Raw genomic sequence first — 16481 nt, 5'->3', positions numbered from 1 at the left:
GAACAACAAAATAATCCATCCCTTTATCACAGAGCAGCTCTCCTTCATGCTGCCAATGCTTTCCATTGCTTTCCAGTGCATCAGGAAAGGCAGAAGGAGCCCAGCCCTGAGTTCTAGAAGCTTTGGAGTGATTAAAGACAAAACAAATTCAGAACCTGAACACAATGACAGCTAAAAAATATTTAAAGCATACAAATGCATACATTTAGACCATGAGTGAATTTTAAGATCCAAAATACAACTATTTCCAATTCATTTTTAAAGTAATTAAAAGACACAGGCGATAACACTTGTGTTTACATACCTGAGAATCCATACTTTCATCAGGAATATTCAAACCACTTGAATGTCGTGTAAATTTAAATTCCATTGAAGATAACTCCAGTGGTGATTTAAGTACTGTTGAAAAAATGAAATAAAGATGTTCATAGGGTATTGTTCTGGCAAATAGATCCCCAAAATGCCCTCACAAAATAACTGTTCCTGAACATTTTTAATAGAATTTCTTCTCCCCCTTTTTTAAAGCTATGGTTTATTTTATTGTTCCCATATTTAAAAAAAAAAAAAAAAAAAAAATAAAAAAGACAAACATTTCTCTCATGAGGAAAATTTGAGAGACCTGGTACTGTCCAAGTTGCTTGCCTGCGTCTTTTGTCCGAGAGTTGTAGTCATAAATCAGCCTGATGATTAGGAAAAAAAAAAAAAAAAAAGTTTCAAAAAAAAAGGTAAGTTTCTGACTGAAAATGACCCTTCAGACACATTCAAATGATTATAATTTTACACCTACCACGTGTATAGCATCTGTCCTTTGTGTAAGAATGCTATAAACAGTCTCATGATTTTCCAGTTACAGATGAATTCAAGAACATTCCAACTATATTCACGAGTGTACAGTTGGAAAAATACAAGGGTATCGTTGTAATTATAGAGTAAATAGATAGCCAGAGGATATCTATGGAAGGACTTATCAACACTGAGGCTTTCAGAAGAGATGGAGGCTCTCCAATATTGAGACTCACCTCAAAAACCCCACAAAGGAACAATCTTTAGGGTGGTCAGCCCTTAAACGGGATCTAGGAGAGGTGGAGCCAAGCTTCACCCCTTCCGGGAACACAGCTTAATTACCTTCACCTGTACTCCCACAGATGACTCGTCACTTGCCTCAGATGGTTAATCAGAGGTTCAGGCTGTGATAAACAGTTTCCCTTACAACAAGCATACTTGAGATCAAAAGCAATGCCCATTAAAAGAAGACTTTACCATATCTTCAGGCACTTACTTCAGCTATATTCATTCGCTCATTTTCTTAACAATAAAAATTAATTTTTAAAATGTTAAAAAAGGAAAATAAATGTGCCATAACGCAAAGTAGTGAGAATTAGGTATGCTGCCAAATGAAAAGTTTGAACTTGCAACATCTTCTTACCCATGTATAATTTGTAAAGCGATAATCTGAAATGATGAATCAACAACAGATGAATTTCAAATCTTTAAAATGTAGTAATAATCAACTTCCTTTCAGTAGTACAAACAATCTAACTGGTTGCCTGTATCTGTGTAATTATATGAAATAATGAGTAACCAACTTATTTATCTAGACTATCTCCTTACATAGCCCACATTATGAATTTTATCAACCAGGTACCCTTCAGTGCTCCTGAGATTTTGTAAACCTTATGTGAACAACATTCCAGAAAGAATACTCAACACGTAAGTCTCATTCTCAAATAGAGAGTAAATACATATTAAAAACTGAGATGAGAAAAGCTGTTGAATTCAAATAATCACCATATGGATGTTTATATATTTGATTGAATCAGACAGGAAATGAAAGAGAAACAAAAACTGTTTTAACAATAACAGAGAAAAATTGGTTAAGATATATATATCTCACTACAGACACTGTCTGTAAATTTGGCTATTAACAAATTCGGAAGGGCCAGAAGAGTGCAGTTCTTCACGTAAAAGCAAACAGAAGCAAAAAGACTAAATTGTTGTCTCAGATGGGATCAGAGCCAGAGAGGCATTTTAAAAGGATTTTATATATAGCTAAAGCTACTAGTTTTCACAGACAGGAGAAAGATCATGAATGATATACCAGTTCTCTACACAGATGAACTGCTGTCAGTGCTGAGATCTGTATGTTAAGGACCAGAAATACTAATTGGAGTTGGAACAAAACTGAATTTTTATGTCTTTTAGGGGTTTGGGTTTTTTTGTGTTGTTGTTGTTGTTGTTGTTGTTGGTTTTTCTTTTTGTTGTTTATTTTTGTTTGTTTTTGTTTTTATTTAAATCAAAGAAATGAAAAACTGATATAGAAAAATGGCCATAGGGAAATAAATAAATAAATAAATAAATAAATAAATTAATAAATCATATATCCTGGCATATGTGGTGGGATTTACAGAAAGCACAGTTTTATATATGTTTAAAAATGCAAATTTACATTTTAAAAATTTTCACATTTCCAGGAAACTTACAAATTATACAGTAATTTAATTTTCAGCCTTCTGTTACCATTTTTGTGGGAATTTTGTTGGTTGTTTTTTTGTGTGGGTTTTTTTTTTTTCTTAAGGGGGAGGAGGGTGCAGTTAAATGGTAATTCTCTGGAATTAGAACATAAGCAAAAAACATCACCACAAATGTAAGCATCCACCACTTTCTTTAGTTTCCTAGTTTACCTACCAACTGCTTTAACTATACAGATTGGAATGGGCACAGTCAACCTCTCTGACTCCTGAGCAATGCCATGCTTTTCAGATTCAAGAGAAGTCACAGATGCAAAGAGTTCCTGTTGCCATTGAAGGTCATACCAACAAAGGTTAACTGGAAGGATGAATTCATATGCCGCCACCTAAAGGACATAAAGTGACATTGTGGTCACTTTCCCAATGCCACTGATATTTCTTGAACCACCTTGTTTGTTATTACTATTCCATAATTACCAGAATTAACATTGAAACAGATCGTGCTAATAGGACTTTTATTACTATTCATTATCAGTTGTTTAACTACGCAGTGAAAAGCCATATTCACCCCACCAAGGAAAAAAACTGTATGCTCAAAGGAATCAGGGTTATCAGCACAGCTACAGACAAGTCTTCTGATAAGTCACCGTGCTATGCTCCTTTGCAATATGAGCAACGATAAAGGTTGGAACTGTGATATAAGCATGAGCAATGAGAGGGAAAGAAAGCAGCATAAATTTAAAACGTCATTTTCAAATGTTGAAGAGAAAGAATCAGCATAAACAACATAGGCTCAGACATCAAGTGAAGCATGAGTTAAAACAGACATTGCTAAAACCACCATCACTGAACCTCACTGACTTTGAAGATTCCAAATTCCATTGGTTTTGATCCCAGTTTTATGTCAGCAGTAACATACCCACATAAGTGAGGTTTACAGAATTTGTAGAGAGTACTTAATTTTACTGAAAGTTCACTTCTTCTTCCCTTCTGCCCACACAGCTTATGCACTTCAGAAGCCTAATTTATTTCACAGTGAACTTTTCAAAAAGGTATTTCTTGCCTTTCATGCTGTCTTTCCAAGGACAAACTTTACAGTATGTAGTATGCTCTCCAGACTAATAAGAAAAAAAAAAGGGGGGGAAAGAAAAAGAAAAAGAAAAAGAAAAAGAAAAAGAAAAAAAAAGAAAAAAGAAAAAGAAAAAGAAAAAGAAAAAGAAAAAGAAAAAGAAAAAGAAAAAGAAAAAGAAAAAGAAAAAGAAAAAGAAAAAGAAAAAGAAAAAGAAAAAAAACAAACACAATGGATAACCATAAAAAGGGCAACATAAGAAAAACCCAGCCTTCTACCATAAAGCCACTGTTGGGGTACTTCAAATTCTACTGCTGTTTTCACCTTGAAGGACACTGCAATCTTCAAAAAGGATTCTGGCCTACAAAATCTGTGTGCTGCTTTAAATATGCAGCAAAGCCAGGTATATAAAGGAGATATAAATCACATAAAAGCTTCCAAATACCACAGGGAATGCTTTACTTTTGTATATATGGTAGTGAGCAAAATATATAAATGAAAGGAAAGAAAAAAAAATAGTCCTACCACAGAAAACGAGGCAAATAGTCATCTGCAACAGATTCAATGTGGAACTTAGATAATGAGAATCAAGAACATAGTATTTATAACATTTGGAGTTCCAGCAGCATTTGTAAGTCAGAACACAAGCTCCTGGTGAGTAAGATGTGCTGAACAGTATGGAACATTTTGTGTTTAGTAAGATGTCAAAACGCAGCGAAGTAAAATTTTTTCTAGCAAAATTACAGCACTCATGTTATCACTGATGGTTCAGATCTGAAAGATTTTATGATTAGATTTTATAACACAGAATTGCACTTTGCAAAATTAAGATGGTAAATGACATTTTTAGTAACTAATATTGAGTTGTATCATTAACAAAGACTGAACAAGAAATTGCCTGATATGATTTAAATGCACTTCTGTATTTAATATCACAAAACCACCCACATAAAATATTCCACATTACCTCAATGTAATATGCAAATAATGGAAGAAAAAAAATCTAAAAAGGATATTTTCCTCATGGAGGTAGAAGCTCCGTTCACTACAAAGTATGTTTGAAATATGTTGTCCTTAATAACAGTGGCTCCTTACAACTTTAGACAAACATTTTTACTCACAACTGAAACTAAAGAATATTACATGTCAAGACTCTAAAATCCATAAAAAATTATTTAAATTGAAAACGAATGTGAACTTTGATAATTTAAAACTGAATACCTGGTTATTTAGTAACGTAGCTGTTAAAATGCACATTTAAGAAACAACTTGAAAGGGCAACAATGAGAGAGAGAAATTTTCAAGGACTCTCTAGGTCAACCATCTTGTTTGAAATTTACAGACCAGACACCATCAGAAGCTTCTATTGCACTCCTCAAGCTGTACAACTTTTCTACACTGGTCACAGGTACCTAGCATACATTTTCTAATGTGTAAAATGCAATCTGCTGCATATACCAATTGCTCTGTAGCAGTATGGCTTACCATAAAGAAAGACAACTGCATATTTCAGCACACATCTCAGCACATACATCCTATGTGAGTGATTCTAATACTCAGAGTACTACTGCCAGAGCAATGCAGTATAAAAAACTGATCTGGAATCCTTTCCATTCTTACCATGTATGTCAGGCATACAAATATACTGATACAATTTTTTAAGCATTAGAAAGCTTGGCAAGATTAAAATGCTTAAAATATATTATGACTTAATTGATTGTGCAAAAGAGCAGTGCCTATAGCACTACTGTTTTGTGCATTTATGATGGCCAGTAAGAGGTTGAATCTCTTTTTCTTTCTTCCAAAGCAGCTTTACAAAATTTGTTCTTCATCCCCAACATCAGGCCAATCTGTTTTCCTTCTATTGTGAGGCAAGGGTTTTACTTGCTTTGTACTGGCAAACAAAAGCAACAGTTCAATTCACTACATGTAGATCTTCGTGTTCACTGAAAACCTACATTTGCCCTGAAGTACAATAGTGTAAAGAGAGAGCTAAGACTACTCACAGAAGTGGATTTGTATAACATTGAATAAGTCATATAACTTCTATCTGATTCATACGTACCTTTGATTCACTAACTTCACTTCAACTAACGTGCACTCAAAATGACTCACATATTTATGTATAGAAACTCTATTATAATCACATATATGCACGAGCACTACTGAAACAGAATTGAAAGTTAATTTCTTGTTTCTTACTACTTACTTTGCAATCATAATCATTATTTTTCTTTTTAAATGTACTTGAAACAGATTTATTTTACAATTTCCTTTCAATCCCTATTACTTAAAAATGGAAAAAACACTTTTATATTGCATAATGCACAAAAATAATGACATTAAAAAAAAATCAAACAAAAACTCTTAAATTATTACTGGACTTACAGTTGCATTTTAAACAGTCCATGAATACTTCATGGTTATTTCTCTGTTGAGATATTTTTCTTAAGTCTACATTTAACCTCATAAACCAGAGGATACAAGGAGAAAAGGATGAGAAACAAGCAGCCTAGTATGAGTTGTTTCACAAACACTCAGGGTTATTAACATAATGTGAAATATTCTACCTATCCTGATTTAATCTAATTACGCACATTAATTGGAAAGGAGACCAGATCTGCAAAGTGCGAATCTCAGCAATTAAAATATTTCAAAAGAAGTTTTAAAAAGAACGGTCATGTGCAACAAAGCGGTTTTTTGTTATGTGTTCACCTCCAAGAGATACACTTGTGTAGGAAGCCATGAGAAGATAACAAATCTTTAAATAAAACATATTTCTGCAATCTTTCGTTTAGTAGTCACATACAAGAGAAAGAAAGACACATCTTTTTCTTAAAAATTGCTAAATAAATGTCATAGAATTTTAAGAAAACTTTTTTGATCAAGAAAGCTCTGCTACTTAAATTCATTTGAGTTCTTCAAACTGCCACAGTTGGGTCACAAAGTAGATGATACCTCTAAGCCAAACACTGGAAAGTGAACATAGCTGAGTGCCTTCTGGCCTCAGGCCTAAGTACTAAGTACGCTGAAATAAACAAAAGGGGAAAGTGTCACCCCAGAACCCATGAGAATAGAAAGGCAATTAAAATAAAATGAATGCATTAAAAAAAAAAAAATTAAGCAGAATTATCAGATTGAGGGGGGAACAAAGTTGAGCAAAAATTTTGCTTTCAAATCCAGGAATGAAATACTTTATTCAGCACAAAGAATACATTGTATCCCCCTAAAATTACAAGACTTGCTCTTACAGTACAATTTTACACAGTCAACCAGTAAACTAAGACTTAAAATTAACTTAAAACATCTGTAAAGGAAAATATTGTTGTATTTATCACATAATTAGCATACTGTACAAATATCGTGAACATTCATAATCACCAATTTGTTTTTTGTGTGTGTAGGAATCACTTTAAAATTTATTCATAGCACCAACACAATAAACTTCAGCAATGATTCCAGAATTGTAACATGCATTAAAATACATATTTTTGATACATATATATCACTCTGATTAAAATTTAAACCTAGCAATACAATAAGATGGTACTGAAGAACCAAATGTTTACATACTGTAGCTGAATACAAGATATACATACTCAACTTCTAAGACTTCGTATAAGCCTTTTCTTAAAATATACACACATTTTAATGCAATCTAAACTTCCTGGCTATCACTTAAAAGCAGCATAATGAATAATGCAACAAGTGTTCAAATCCACTATTTAAAACCTTAAACCACAGAGTAGCATACAGACATGATACATCAACAATACTCCGAGTATTTTGCAGTTTCCCATCTGGTTTTCCATAGGATTAATTTCTTACCTGTGAATTCTGTTCACTAAAAATAAACAATTCCATTATTATCAAAGTCAAAAAATAAATAAATAAAACGCCACCTGCCACTTTCCTGTATAAAGCCTAAGCAATGAGCTTTGACAGGTGTGACTTTCTCCATTTATCTCAATCAAAGCTCTCATGGGCCTCATTATTGCACAGCTGTGTAATCTGTCTTTTTTCCAAGATGCTGGAATTTGCTATTTTCCAGCAGACTTTTTTTATTTATTTTTTTAAGCACGCTCCTACACCTTGTTTTTCCTTTTTTCCTTACTAGAACTTACATGACACTGCTGCCAGCAGGTGTATCATCCAGCCTCGTAAAGCACAGTGACAACAAAGGTCCAAAAATTGTCACTGAGCAAATATTCACTGTGCTAACACACTGTGCCTACTTCTCTTGTACAAAAGAGAGAAAAAAGAGAGAGGCTAAAGGACTCCATGACAGATGCTAACTGAGATTGCTTCTCATGTCTATATTACAATCTTTCAATGTAAACAAAGAAGAAAAAAATTAAAAGATTTCAATACTTATCACTACTTTAAGCTGAAAAATATGCTTAAGAGATTGATATATGAACATGTTGCTTTTACAGAAAGAAATATGCACCTCATAGGAGTTTGCTAGTAAAATAAAAATCAAAATGAACTAGGCTTTTTTTGTGGTGAAACCCAGCAGCAGCTCAGCACCACACAGCATTTCACTCACTCTTCACCAGTCTGGACCATGGCAAGAATTAGAGACAAAACTGAACTTGTGATAACTTGAGATAAATGCCATTACCTAAGACAGAAGAGGAAAATAGAAGCAAAAATGCAATGATAACAATATCTATATGCATCTCATAAAGGAGATAGGCAGATAGCATTTCCATGTTCCAATTTCATGATATGGCAAAAATCTATACTTCTATGTAGTTATTGTTCAACTGTTTTAAATTTTACATAAAGAATATTTATTAAGCTTTGATAGCTCACTCCAACAACTATTAGGAAACAAAGTACAAATCATATGCACTAAACGTAGAGATTATTTATTCCATTCTCTGGCCAAAAACAAGAGCCTAGAATTCCTAGCCTTGTCAAAACCCTTCTTTGGAGTCTTCAGTAATGGAGATTCCAAGATAATTTATCTCAAAATTTGACCCCTTTTGCTACAGAGAGTTTTTATCTCAAATCTAACCTACCTGTCATCATAATTTATACTCATTATTCATTCCTACCTACTACAATGATACTACCATATATTAACAATACTCTTATTTAACTTTCTGGACTTCGAATCATTTCTATTGTTTTTATTGATCCACTTCCTTCTCTAAGCACAGCACCCCAAACAGAAAGTGTTCCAGGTACTGTCAGCACTTAACAATTATCTTAGCTGTTTTACTTACATTATTTCTATTTATATGACTTCCTTTGATTTATATGTCTGTCTCTCACACTGACATTACAGATTTCAAGGTCAGTTTGAATTGGACCCTGGGCAACCTGATCTGGTGCCTGTTTTAGTGCGTGGCCACTAGTGTGAGTAGGGTTGGAACTGGTGATCTTTGAGGTCTCTTCCAACCCATGCCATTCTGTGATTTTTATAATATAAAATATTCTCTTAATCTCAGTTCCGTTTATGCAGTACCATACAGGTATTACTCCAGTGGCAATATCTAGTGCCACATCCGCCATCTTACTTTTCTATTATTGATGCTTCTTACCTAAATAAAAATGTCAACAATTTCATTACCGAGCTTCTATTATGTTTGATAGTAGGTATTATTCTGTGCACAGTTTTGTAAACAATTATCCTAGCACTGCATCCATTGTACACTTATGAGAATGCTGCATCAATGTCAAAATACTGAAAAGACAGGACATCTACTGCTTCTCACCTAACCTCATGGCTTGCTTGGTATGCTATTGCAGGAAATTAATTTGGTCTCAAATAGCTCTTTTTTGAAAAATCTGATAGGAGAAATCAGCTCAGAGAAGCAGATTCATTATAAATTTACACTACTAGTTATTTCATAATGCTTTTCTGGTGCACAAGAAATCTAAGCTGCCAATGGTAAGAGAGAAGGAAAACCACAGTGTCACCAGAGGCAGGCTGTAGTATGAAAGTATTATTTGAATGATGATTTGAACACAGAAATTAACTTTTCACAGAATCACAGAATCACAGAATTGTAGGGGTTGGAAGGGACCTCTAGAGATCATCGAGTTCAACCACTCTGCAAAGCAGGCTCCCTGCACCACGTCACACAGGTAGGCGTCAGGCGGGTCTTAAACATCTCCAGAGAAGGAGACTCCACTACCTCTCTAGCAGCCCTGTTCCAGTGCTCCTCACCCTTCACTGTAAAGAAGTTCTTCCGCACATTTGTGCGGGGAACTTCTATGCTGTACTTTCATCCCATTACCCCTATCCTGTCCCCAATGCTCTACTGAAGAAGACCAGACTCACCACTATGGCTCCCACACCTCAGGTATTTATAAACCTGGATCAAGTCCCGTCTCAGCCTTCTTTTCTCAAGGCTAAACAGACCCAGTTCCCTAAGTCTCTCCTCATAGGGGAGATGCTCCAGGCCTTCACCATCTTAGTGGCCCTCCGCTGGACTCTTTCCAAGAGATGCTGTCTTTTTTGTACTGGGGAGCCCAGAACTGGACACAGTATTCCAGATGAGGCCTCACCAGGGCAAGAGTAGAGGGGAGGATCACCTTCTTCGACCAGCTGGACACGCTCTTTTTAATACACCCCAGTATGCCATTGGCTTTTTTGCTACAAGGGCACACTGCTGGCTCATGGTTAATCTGTCGTCCACACCAGGAACGCCCAGGTCCCTCTCAGCAGAGCTCCTCTCCAGCAGGTCTTCCCCCAGCCTGTACTGGTGCATGCAATTAAATTTATTCAATGATTATTCAATGATTAAAATGCTTGGCTGAGAGGAGGGAGAGCAGGCAGGCACAGATGAGAAAGAAATATTGTTGACCCTTCCAAGAGGATTCTAAAATTCATTTAAGGTGAAAATTCAACTAATGCAGCAGATTCATTGAGGTTCATAATATCAAAGCCTACCTCTTTTGGTGTGAAGGACAATGAGCACTGCAGTGATGACTTCCCCTCTAAAGTAACTGAATGCGAATAAGGCCTTGAAGACAAGCTGCTAACATCTGTCAAACAAAAGTCAGAACCACATTACAGGTGTCTTTGCACTAAATATCATTCTTGTAATAATTCCAGTAATTCTAAGTGACGTCCTACACAGATATATATACACAGCAAATATTTATCATCAAGATATGAATGAACATAATATTTTTGTAATCATTCTGGAGGTAATTTTGAGAAGTGATAATCAACAGTAACTTTCATTAAAGACATTAAATACTCAGATCAAGTTTTTTTCCCCTAAATGACTTTTAGGCCTTTACCAGTAAGGCTTCCTTAATTCTTTAGGCTTTTGGGTCCAATTTTAAAACACTGACAGAAGTATGAAGTAAACCTCCTCTGAGTTCAATATTCGCTCTGTGACAAAGCCATTTGAACAATATGGGATCCCAGTGGATGTAACATTACTCATTTCAAGCACAAAGTCTGATCTAGAAATTGTGTAATGAATCAATTCTCAGGCTGGCTAGTAGTCTGTCATAGACAGTCTTACAGACCTTTAGTTAAGATGACTGACTAAGGGCCTTCACTTTCCATTAGAAATCTGTTACATGGTAGGGAGACGCCTTTATTCTCATCAGATTATTTTTTGTGATCACCCAAATTTAGTTCTACATGAGAATATAACTAGAAGTAAGTTAAAATAGTGGCTTGCACAATAAAATGTTTCAATTTCCTGAGCTTGCAGGGATAAGAGGCTGAATGAACATAGCTGAAAAATCTCTCATGTCTGAGTGCAGCACAAACAGGACTGAGTTAGAAAAGGGATGAGCAACAAATAAAGAATAAAAACTGTAGTCATATCAAGACACAAAGAATAGCAGCCAAATTCCTCATGTTCCTCTAATGCCATTCTAATTTGGGGACTACGTAAAAGAGATCCTGTGTTGAACTCACAGACACCTTGCACCGTCCAGAACACTATAACGATGATGAATTAACTTAAAAGTAAATATTATCAAAACAATAGGTAAAAGTCTAAGAATAGAATCTAAGTATCACTGACATTCTAGTTTGGGGGTTTTTTAATTTTATTTTAATTGGTGTGAGGGTATTCAGACATTTTTAAATGCTTTTGCAACCATAGATTAAAAAAAATAATAATAATCTACAGTAAGCTCTATTTTCCAAATGCTTAGTTTTAACAAGTGTCATTTTTTATAAACAACTGTTTCATATAAAATGATGGTCTTAGGTATTCTGAAATTATAACATTTGTATACCAGAAATTTTTTTATAGTTTTCTTCCATTTTGTATTCAGTGTAAGTTAATACAGCAAAAGCCAATACCTGTCTGGTTGTTAACATTAAGTTTAAAATCTTGACAATTCATAAAATCGAACAGCACTTTGGTACATGCGTGTCCTTCATTCTGCAGTAAAAATGGAATTGATTTTGTAGCACCAACATAAACACCACCAAAATTAAACAGTTCCTGTAAGTTTACAGAAAAAAAAAAAAAAAAAAAAAGGCAGTCAAAGTGTTGTAAAGTAAAGACTGTAGTTGAATAGAATTTGAAAAATTATATTTTTTACCATTAGGCAGGCATCTCAGTTGATAAAATGTCTTGCCTAACCCTTATCTTGAAATTCTTTCCAAGATTGCAAACACAACAGTTAGGAATTCAATATAGAAGTCCAGTTGTACCATCAGGAGGGTTTTCGTCTTTCAATAAATAGATCGGTGGATCCACTTATCTCTGTCCTACATTTTTCTCTGTAACTAACTTAAAGAAATCCTCTCTGTTTTAATATAGTTATTTTTCCCAAGTGTTCAAGTTCAAAGTTTAAAGGTATCCCTTAGTGTAACTTTTACATGTATGTTTAGTTTTTCTCTTCCTAAGTTACTTTCCTTCATTTGATAATTTTCTCAGGCAGTTAACATAGGAAATAAAACAGAAAATACAAAGTAGAAATGAAGCACTTTGACATCAAGGCAATGCAAAATACTACAAGTCTTACCAGTTGGTAGAATGTCTTCATACTTACCACATCAATATTTATTTCAGGGATTTCTACAAATCCACTAATCCTAAGCGTTAGTACTCCCGCGTTTCGAATTGCTACCTAAGTTAACAGAGAACAGGGTGATTGTTGACAAGGTCACTTTAACATAAGTCTCATCAAAACAGTCACAACTATATGAATAAGTAAAAACGGACAAAAAAAAAAAAAAAAAAAAAAAAAAAAAACAGATCTAGATAGCCAATGTCATCAATAAAGTTCCAAAAAGTCTAGTCTTCTGCAGACAAAACAAATGTGGCAAGAAGTTTTTTACTAGAATGAGCAGTATCGTCTAACAGGTTAAAGCTGAGTGGATGAATTAGTTCTACTCAGCAAACATGAGTACTAGCACGCACATTTGTGGGCAAAATCATAGAATACTTGAAGGAACTGCTGGTGCAAAACAGATGATGTTGTCTACAGCAATGTTTGTTAGAAGTGGAATGAATTTAAAAAAAAAAAAATGATTACTACATTCAATGAGCATAATGCAGGCAGCCACAGAAGATGGAGAATCTGGGATTGGGGTCAAAAAAGGTAACAAAGATCAACCCCAACTGTAGAATCCTTTCTTTTCTTCCTCCCCACTTATCTGATTGCAGATGAGTTCAGGAAGCAAACACAAAAAACAAACAAGGATTAGGTGTTTATTGTACTCCTATTATCAGATCAGATTTATTATTCATTTCTGAGTTGACTTCATTTTGTAATTTTAACAAAAAAGTAGTCAGAAAAAATGAAGAATATTTCAGTCCTGCAACTCCATAAAACACTGAAACTGTGCAGATGTCTATATGATCCTATGAAAACAGTGAAATGTTAGTTTCCGAAGCTTGCCAACAGTATGACATGAATTAGCTCAAGTGAGAGCCTGTTTAGGTACTTCTGTTATTGGTCTCAATGGTGCTTTGAACAGCTTACTAGCCATCAACAACTGTGAGAATCTCTCCCACCCCCCCACCCCCCCCGCCCCTTCACACACACACATTGGTTAGAATAATGGAGGAATACTCCAGTGCTCAACTGTACACTCATCTCAACATACAAGCATACAGATTTGAATACCTCTACTCTTGTATCAAAGTTCATTTTTGAATTTGGAATGAAGCTGAATTTGAGATCAGCACAGCCTCCCACAGGTACCACCCCTTCAGAAGGGGTGATCACCATCCCAGGCACTGGACTTGAATCAAGAACCTTCAAACACAAACATGAAATAGCAATAGTAATGAAACAAAAAAAAATTCACTGCTAAAAACTATATCTATCATAAAGCCTTTATATGAAGATTCACCTTGTGAGAATAACATCCAATAAACAAACAAACACAACTGGCACAAATCAAAATAAGCTAATCAAATAGTACCAAAATAAAGTATGAGCAACAGTTCTGAGGATTTTCCTGAAAGCAGTATCAGTCACTATATAAGTATAGCAAATTATTCTGTGATCATAAGGACTGATGTGGTTAGGTTTCCTACTAAATAACGTTTTATATCTTTACCTACTCCAGCATTTCATTCACCTCTTATCTAAACCATAATACAGTCTACCTTCCTCTCAGCTGTTAGCCTAGTAATCACATCTGCTGGGGGCAACGCAAACATAGACAACCCATTACTTCTCACATACTAAATGCCTCCTCATTAGGTGCATGAATATGGGATTCTTCCTTCACTTCTGATTTTCATGAAGCTTTCAGAATCTCCTAGATCAGTAATGCCTTGTCAGATTTGTTGTAACGGATAGAAAGATAGACAAGCAGAGGGACAGAATTCTTCATAGAGATTTTTTTTTCTTCAAAAAACTAGACAGAAAACAGGTAATTTCATATCCAATGACTGAGAATGCAAAATTGTAACATAATCTGATAAAATGAACTCCTTCCTCCTCCCCGCATCAAGACATAAAACGTGCTAAAAATACTTTCAGCTTACTTGGAAGTAGGCATGATTGTATCCTCTGTTTTGAAGAGTGGCAGTCTTACAAGTAAGTAAAACCAATGGACAATGACTGAAGGGTACCCTTTGTTCCATAAACTGAACTTTTGTAGGACCAAGCTATCAAAAAAAAAAAAAAAAAAAAAGCAAACTAAATAACAAAGTATAAATAATCAGCCCAATTTTGTTCACAGTAACTAGCAAGCTGACGTATCTGTGCAAATGTTTCAATTGTGACTACTCAAATAGAAAAACACAGGTTAAGTATATGATGAGATTTACACAATCTATTGAAATCTATTGACTCTATCTAGATTCAAAGCAATCAGATACAAACATTAATATATTTCTGAGCTGAGATAAATAAAAATATTCTCGAAAAATTTAAAACCATAAGCTCCCTGATTTTTTTAATCCTAAATGTGTGAGCAGAACAATATACTTCAGAGATCTTAATGCAGTAAAACCATGAAAATTCTAACTTACACACAGCCATGTTTTAGATATTCTTCTGAAGTCTTGGAATTTGCCATATGATGCTCAATAAATAAATAAATAAATAAATAAATAAATAAATAAATAAATAGATAAATAAATAAATAAATGGAGCAGAAGTATCAAAAGGAAAAGTTTCCTTGGCATTCAAAATGGAAATACTATAAAGCAAGCAGTTGGTAGAATTATAATAAATAAAATCAGTCTCATTCATACTTCCTGACACATGTCACATTGCATATCAAGTGATTCAACTAGGCTGAATTTCTTTTCCAGAACATCTGTTATTTTCTCATATGATTCCTTCTGTAAGTTTATTCTGTACCACCTTAAAATAGTTTGAGACTGACAAAATTACATAACAGCCAATCAGTGAAGCTATTCCTACTCTGAATTATTTTTTTTTTTTAATTTTCCTTCTCCTTCATTTGAATCCCTACTACATACACATAAAGAACTGTTATACCACCTCTCTACCTTCGTTTATTTATATAAGTAAATCAAGAACTATTAGAGCATAAGACAGGGAACACTCAGTTGGGATACCAAAGGAGATATACCATCAAAGACAAGAAAAAGTGTCTTTGTCTTGCCATCAATTCGTTAAAACAATATTCTTTTTGTAAATGTGTGAAATAAAAGTTACATGAAACTAAAATATTTTTGAACATACAGCCATGGAATTATATGTAAGAAGTTACTTATTAAAGAGATTTTCTTCTGTAAGCCCACTGAATTAAGTGTTACCTTTGCAAAACATTTCAATTTAGTTGTGTTTCCTTTACACACACACAAATCAAATTCTCCTTCTTCTGCAGAGCTGAATCCTGGATGCCAAACAACTTCACACTCCAAGTCACTATAGGGATCCACAAAGCCTAAATAAATGTGAAGAATTTACATAATACATCAAACAAATTTACAATTCTCAAATTATGCAATTATAAATAACACAAGCACATTAGAATTGACACAAAACCAACATATCAAAGATGCCAAACAGTACAATGAATGAAATAAGATTAACCTCTGAATTCTCAAGATAACTTTAATATTTCATTTTATTAGAATCCTTAGAGTAAATTACACTCAGATTTCATCTATATATTTATTTTTGGCCAGAAATTACTCAACTAAAAGGACAATCCTTGTAGAATACAACTTTTGAGAAGAAGCATATGCTTTTCCTTGCTTTCAGTTGACTCTGAACTCAAAATAGCTTACCTCTCAACAATCAGAGCACACTAAGCTCCTTGTTCAGCCAAATCTTTTTTGAACTGAACAATGCCAAACCATTTTGGTTTTGTAGTGTTCTTGTTTGTTTTTTTTTAAATAACAAAGCTCCAACCTATTTCTACATAACAATACTTCACAAAGGAAAAAAAAAAATAAAAGCATCACATTGATCTTACACTGAAAGTGGAAAGTAATCCTAGGTTGAACTATACTCATGTCACTCACAGTAACCACGTTAACTTCTAGCAGCTTTTTTTACACAGCACTTTT

At 34.3% G+C, this 16481-nt stretch overlaps 1 protein-coding gene across 4 annotated transcripts in view; it reads right to left on the bottom strand.

Moving 5' to 3' along the window:
• The window catches only part of CFAP47 (cilia and flagella associated protein 47), a 223632-nt gene that overhangs the window by 184752 nt on the left and 22399 nt on the right, over positions 1-16481 (bottom strand). For 3 of the 4 annotated variants that reach the window (XM_015884388.2, XM_015884397.2, XM_032449382.1), the window contains 8 exons: positions 15723-15853; positions 14478-14600; positions 13606-13737; positions 12526-12603; positions 11828-11972; positions 10445-10539; positions 2686-2854; positions 305-399 (listed from right to left, as the gene is read on the bottom strand). In XM_015884388.2, the coding sequence (XP_015739874.1) occupies positions 305-399; positions 2686-2854; positions 10445-10539; positions 11828-11972; positions 12526-12603; positions 13606-13737; positions 14478-14600; positions 15723-15853 (968 nt within the window). The remainder of the gene's footprint in view (positions 1-304; positions 400-2685; positions 2855-10444; positions 10540-11827; positions 11973-12525; positions 12604-13605; positions 13738-14477; positions 14601-15722; positions 15854-16481) is intronic. The other variant, XM_032449378.1, reaches the window with a different exon arrangement.

This window comes from Coturnix japonica, chromosome 1, assembly GCF_001577835.2.
Source record: "Coturnix japonica isolate 7356 chromosome 1, Coturnix japonica 2.1, whole genome shotgun sequence".
Lineage (NCBI taxonomy): Eukaryota > Metazoa > Chordata > Aves > Galliformes > Phasianidae > Coturnix > Coturnix japonica.
Note: the sequence above shows the minus strand (reverse complement) of the source record. Positions and strands in the feature narration are given on the sequence as shown.